Source organism: Poromitra crassiceps (assembly GCF_964638095.1).
Source record: "Poromitra crassiceps genome assembly, chromosome: 11".
In the NCBI taxonomy this organism is placed as follows: Eukaryota; Metazoa; Chordata; class Actinopteri; order Beryciformes; family Melamphaidae; genus Poromitra; species Poromitra crassiceps.
In genome coordinates this window covers 32,784,015-32,790,547 of record NC_139643.1, presented here as the reverse complement: position 1 = coordinate 32,790,547, position 6,533 = coordinate 32,784,015, and the positions used below count along the sequence as shown (strand labels likewise).

General features: G+C 48.4%; 1 protein-coding gene across 2 annotated transcripts in view; it reads left to right on the top strand.

The window, feature by feature from the left end:
* The first annotated feature begins 896 nt into the window (after positions 1-896).
* Positions 897-6,533, top strand: part of LOC310785460 (inactive phospholipase C-like protein 2) — a 37,028-nt gene continuing 31,391 nt past the window's right edge. Inside the window, exon 1 of one of the 2 annotated variants that reach the window (XM_083646540.1) lies at positions 897-1,261. In XM_083646540.1, coding sequence (XP_083502666.1) covers positions 1,031-1,261 — 231 coding nt within the window. In that variant the 5' untranslated portion in view covers positions 897-1,030. The remainder of the gene's footprint in view (positions 1,262-6,533) is intronic. The other variant, XM_083646541.1, reaches the window with a different exon arrangement.

Here is a 6,533-nt window from a genome sequence, read left to right as displayed (position 1 = left end):
TCATGACTTTAGGGTAAAATTGAACTTTCAGTTTACAAATACAGCTGATGCATTATGTGGCAATCAGGACAGAATTAGTGGACTGGAGGGACAGAAAAATCTATATTAACTAGCTGAACTCAACGTTTTGTCAGTTTTCTCTCCACATGAGCAAGCATCTGTTGAAAAGAGAACAGTCTAGTCATTCAATGTGAGCCATTAAATGAGAGAAAAGCAAATGGGATTTTTGATCTGTAGTTGCCAGAGAAATAAGCAATGTCACTACAGGAACCCCGTCCCAAACCAGGAGTCCAGACCAGTGACTTGTGCTTTTTCAGGCAACAGGCTTATTTCCGTGTTATGAAATAGTTGTACACACTGTCGAACTGCTATTTGTTGTGGGGATGTTGCTATGGTGTTTGCATTGTGCAAAATACCGTGTGCGTTGTCATCAACTGTTATTGCTAACAATGGCTAGCGTGACTATAGGCAACCCTGGGCTGTTACAGAGATTCCTTACCTTATACTATAAGGCTTATTATGATGATCAGGAAATAAAAGTGTCAAGGTTGATCTTTACTCTTTAAAAATAAAACTATAAAAAAAAACTATAACCCCCCCCCCCCCCCCCCCCAAAAAAAAACAACAACTAACAAACAAACAAAAATCTCTCGAGACAGACTTTCGAGGGTAAAAAATGTAAATAATGGGTATTATCAGGTTTTCTGTTAACACTGCGCACTGGGTCTCTTTCGCTCGCTCCCTCTCTCTCTTCCTCCCTAGAGGGGGGCGAGCGAAAGAGACCCCCCCCCCCCCCCCCCCCCCCCGCTCCGCCTAGAGAGAGGAGAGAGAGAAGAGAGAAGAGAGGAGATAGAGAGAGAGGGGAGAGAGAGAGAAGTTGTCAGTGGTGCATGCTCCTCCCGGCACAGCAGCAGCAGCAGCAGCAGCAGCAGCCACGATGTGTGGTGTGTGTCGGCGTGCAGCGCTGCTGCGTGAGCCCCGGTTTAAACAGCACTGAAGGAAGCAAAGTCTCTCGAGCCTCGCCGTGACCATGGCTGAATTTACCGGAGACACGAAGAAGAAGAATCCACCGGTTGCTGCCGGGTGGAAAGCAGCCTGGAGCCTGGAGACGCACCGAGAAGATACCGTGGTGTCGAACGGAAACTGCAGCATGTCAGACACAGTGAAGAATGACAGCAGCGCTCCCGGGTCCCCGACAGCCGACAAACGCGCTCTAGACGCCGCTTCTAAAACCATTCCCCGCCGGAGTAGTCTGATCAAGGTAGGCCTTCGTTTCCGTTAACACCAAAAACAACAACAAGAGTAATGACAGTGCCATTTTAGAGCAGGTTCTCAACGTGGGGACCATGGGGTCTCCAATAAATGTATGAATTGTTAAACTTGACCATTTACAAGAATTAACCCAATTAGAGAATGTATAGTTTATCTGTCTACCTACAATGCATAGGCCTAATTGAATTCTAGATGAAATACTATTTAACAATACAAATAGCCTTATTAGATTTGGGTTTGAGAGACAGAATCTCATCAAATGGGGGGTCTGTGGCCCTATAATGTGGACTAAATTAGGGGTCCTTGATATGAAAAAGGTTGAGAATCTGCTTTGAAAGATAGCCTACTAGTGGACTCCTCCGATAGTGATCACTTTGGGACGGGTCAAATTGATCACTATAAGCGGATGATCATTAGGCTATAAGAGATTTTCTTCCCATTTTCTTCATTTCTCATGCAGATGACCATCTAATTGACATTTGTATATTTATTACATGAATACAGTAGGCTACATATAAAGTAATGAAATGGACAGCTTCGCTATTTACTGAATCCTATTGACCTTAGGCTACTGTAGGCCTCCAGCTGTTTCAAACACAGCGGTCTTGCATAGACAGATGCTGCCATGTCTCCAAAGACAGACAGGCGGACAGACATGCTGCAATCTCTCCATATACAGACAGACATGCAGAAAGTATCGCTGCTGTATCTCATTGGCAAATTTTTGTCAGTTTATATAAGTAAAAAATAAAATAAAATGTTTCATCCGCCCCTCCGCCCCCCCCCCCCCCCCATTGTTCTCAGGTGTGACCAGTCAATGGGTGTGACACGGCCCAAAATGATCACTATAAGCAAATGATGTAAACAGCATGTGTACAGGAATGATTTGGGACCAAGCTTTCTGATCAATAAGCAGTTGATCACTATAACCGTGATCACTATAAGCAGATTTCACTGTATACCACAGCAAAACCTAAATATAAACAAAGATATTCTGATTCTGTAATGCATGCAAGAAAAAATGCCATAAAGTATACAATATGGGGTAATTTTAGTTCCACCGTAACATTACCACAGTATGATAAGGTCACTATAATTATACTCACTATTGCGTCACTATGAATATAATTTTGTGTGTACGGTTTGTGCTTGAGACAAAGGGGCATCATTTCCAACTGAATATCTGTGACACACATGCACCGGCACATAGGAGCCTGTGGAAGATCTCACATTGCTCTCTGGTAGCTGCATGTCTCTAGAGCTGCTGCAATATTAGTTGAAGACGTTTCTTCTGGCTTCATCTGCTTCTGATTGAGTCTCAGAGCTAGACAAGGCAGGAAGCGGACCAGTTGGCCAATTTCCTCGCACAGTTGCAATATTGTTATTGAGTCACGAGCAGTTCTATGCGGACGCCTCTCACGTTCTCTCCAATGCTCTCTCACACACACACACACACACACACACACACACACACACACACACACACACACACACACACACACACACACACACACACACACACACACACACACACACCCTCCATATGTAGGCTGCATCACTTCTCTGCTTTCTTACCCATTCTCTACTTGAACCTTCAGCCAGACATTGAGGATTTTCTCTGTCTGCTTCGGTAAACTTGGGGCGTCCATACCTGCCGCACCCCCCTGCTAGCTCATAAATGGCCTTAAATGAGTGCTGGCGAGGGCGCAGCTCTGCACACCGCCTGATATCCCCCGCCGCCACGTTTGATGTGGTCTTTAACGGCTCCAGAACATCGGCAGCGCCCGGCGCACTATCTGCACTTCAAAGAGCGGTAATGCAGAGCAGCAGCGTGGGAAAAATGCTGTGCATCCCATCCAGCCAAGCAGACATGTGCTAGGAAGACACGGGTTGTCTATATATGTTCCTAATTGCTCAGTGGACATTATGTAATGCTGGAAATGGCCAATGATCAAGAAACCAATGTGCGCAGTCCAGAGTTTTGCCACGATCACCATAGAAGGTGCATGGCCACTTGAAGGTACATTCTGTCATCATCTACTCACCCTAATGCCAAGTAAAACACATGGGGACATTTGTTAGTTTGTTTTTAGTTGCTAGCACGGCTTCGTAGCAGCCTTATTCTATTTATTTATATACTAGTGCAGTGCCCGTTCCCCCCCCATCCACCACCCCTCTGCCGAATTGCACAAAATTCGGCACTGTACTGTGTCGAGTTCCCATCAGCGCACTCCCCAAATTTGAAGTCGATCAGACAAACGGTTCTTGAGATAAACTGCATTTTCTGTTGCCAGTAGGTGGCGCTATGCCGAATTGCATGAGAATAGGGCACTGCACTCCGTCAGGCCCCTCTTAGCGCACTCCCAAAGTTTGAAGTCGATCCGACCAACGGTTCTCCAGATACGCGAAGGACAGAGAGAGAGAGACAGAGAGACAGACACTCCTGTCATTATAGTGTAGATATTGATTGATTGATTGGTTGATTGAATTGGGACAGTGCACATTAATCAACATCATCAATGTAAATGACCGGAATTAGCACAACGGCTAAATTTCATCCGTAGTCCCAAGGCAGGTATACTCACAAAACGCAATAAGAAGTGACACATAGTAAAGCAGTTAAAGTGCACAATGAACCAAAAGCCCCCAAGAACAGCTGTTTTGGAGAGGGCTGCTAATGGGAACCTGTGCTTTACTTCCAGGACGGCGAGTCGATCAGGAGAGAATTTTCATTTTGGGGCGAAGCATTCCTTAGTTTAAAGCCCAAAGCTTTGTGTGGACGGAGCTTAGTGTAGGAGCCTGAGAGTTCTGAATCCACCTGTCTGCAGCGCCCGGCCCGCTCTGCTGTCGTCTGGATGAACCTCCCCTATGGCTAATCTCAGGATTCCTCACAATGGGAGAATCCTCTGGATGGTATGTAGGCAGATAAACAGGAAACACAACATTCCAGACCGCTTTAACAGGAGCCAGGGGATTTATGTGCGTACGATAGGTCACTCGTAGGTCCCCGTGCTCATTCCTTTGACCCCCCCAGGAATTTTCTCCCAAATTGTACTTGGCAAATTCCCCCCTGCTGTCCCGGTCATTGCTCCAGCCCCTGTGCCAATCTAGGGAGAGTTGTAGACTAGCACATGCTTCCTCTGATACATGTGCAGTCGCCAGCCACTTCTTTTGATAGGCGAGGAGTTTCACCGCTAGAGCGTAGTGCGTCGGAGGATCACGCTATTCCCCCCAGTTCCCCTCCCCCTCAAACAGGCACCCTGGCCGAACCAGAGGAGGCGCCAGTGCAGCGACCAGGACTCCCCAACCCACAGACGCGGCCAATTGTGTCTGTAGGATTCAACGTCTGACCAAGCGGGAAGTACCGCTACCGTGGTAGGCATGTGCTTTTACCACTACACTAGCCAGACGCCCCCCCCCCCCCCCCCGTGCTCATCCCTGCTGATGTAATGAGTGTAGCCCCCCCTTCGTGCTCATCCCTGCTGATGTAATGAGTGTAGCCCCCCCCCCCCTCATGCTCATCCCTGCTGATGTAATGAGTGTAGCCCCCCTCATGCTCATCCCTGCTGATGTAATGAGTGTAGCCCCCCCCCCCTCATGCTCATCCCGGCTGATGTAATGAGTGTAGGCCCCCCCCTCATGCTCATCCCTGCTGATGTAATGAGTGTAGCCCCCCTCATGCTCATCCCTGCTGATGTAATGAGTGTAGCCCCCCCCCCCCCTCATGCTCATCCCTGCTGATGTAATGAGTGTAGCCCCCCTCATGCTCATCCCTGCTGATGTAATGAGTGTAGCCCCCCCCTCATGCTCATCCCGGCTGATGTAATGAGTGTAGCCCCACCCTCATGCTCATCCCGGCTGATGTAATGAGTGTAGCCCCACCCTCATGCTCATCCCGGCTGATGTAATGAGTGTAGCCCCACCCTCATGCTCATCCCTGCTGATGTAATGAGTGTAGCCCCCCCCCCCCCCCATGCTCATCCCTGCTGATGTAATGAGTGTAGCCCCACCCTCATGCTCATCCCGGCTGATGTAATGAGTGTAGCCCCACCCTCATGCTCATCCCTGCTGATGTAATGAGTGTAGCCCCACCCTCATGCTCATCCCGGCTGATGTAATGAGTGTAGCCCCACCCTCATGCTCATCCCTGCTGATGTAATGAGTGTAGCCCCCCCCCATGCTCATCCCTGCTGATGTAATGAGTGTAGCCCCCCCCCCCCCCATGCTCATCCCTGCTGATGTAATGAGTGTATCTCTCCTAGTGTTTCATTAGTATGTTGGTGGTGTTCTCCGCTCACCTCTCTCCTGCTGCGGCGTACGTGAAGGAGAAGTGCCCGACCACTCGTTAGCCCGTGTCTGCTTCAAGTTCATCTGGACATAGATCTACCATCAGGCACACATACAGTGTGTGTGTGTGTGTGTGTGTGTGTGTGTGTGTGTGTGTGTGTGTGTGTGTGTGTGTGTGTGTGTGTGTGTGTGTGTGTGTGTGTGTGTGTGTGTGTGTGTGTGTGTGTGTGTGTGTGTGTGTGTGTGGCTATCTTATGGAGGACCAATTTGCATTTTATGCCTGGGAAGTGAGGACATTTTAGGAAAGTGAGGACATTTTGGCCGGTCCGCCTCACTTTGTCACACACCTTCAAAGGGCTGTTTGAAGGTTCAGACTGGGTTTTAAGGGCTAGGTTAGAATCAGGTTTAGGTTAGGGTTAGGCATTTAGTTGTGATGGTTAGGGTTAGGGCTGGGGCTAGGGAGTGCATTGTGTCAATGAAGGTCCTCACTAAGATACTGTAGCTATACTAGCCTGTGTGTGTGTGTGTTTGCATGGCTATGAGTTTGTGTCTGGGAGTCTGCCTCACCAAGGTCGTCGCTGAGGTATGTGACAAACGCACTCAACACTTTGATGAGTGCGTTGTTGCTTGCAGCTCATCTCTCCCTCAAGGCGGTGGTACCCGGCACTTAGTTTTAGCATTAGAGGTCCTCCTAGCTTCAAAAGATGCATCCGTGACGCTCGTGTAGCTCGTGTAGCTGCCGAAAACATCTCCAAAAAAATAGCCTCACACTTAGGGTCCCTTAAGGACAACGTGCGCCCTCACCTGAGGAACCTGGGTGTCATATTTGACCAGTCCATGCACCTAGACAAGCACATAAAATCCGTGACCCGCACCTGCTTCTTCCACCTTAGAAATATTGCCAAACTCCGGACCATTGTTTCACATGCCGAACTGGAAATATCCATCCATGCATTCATTTAATCTAGACTAGA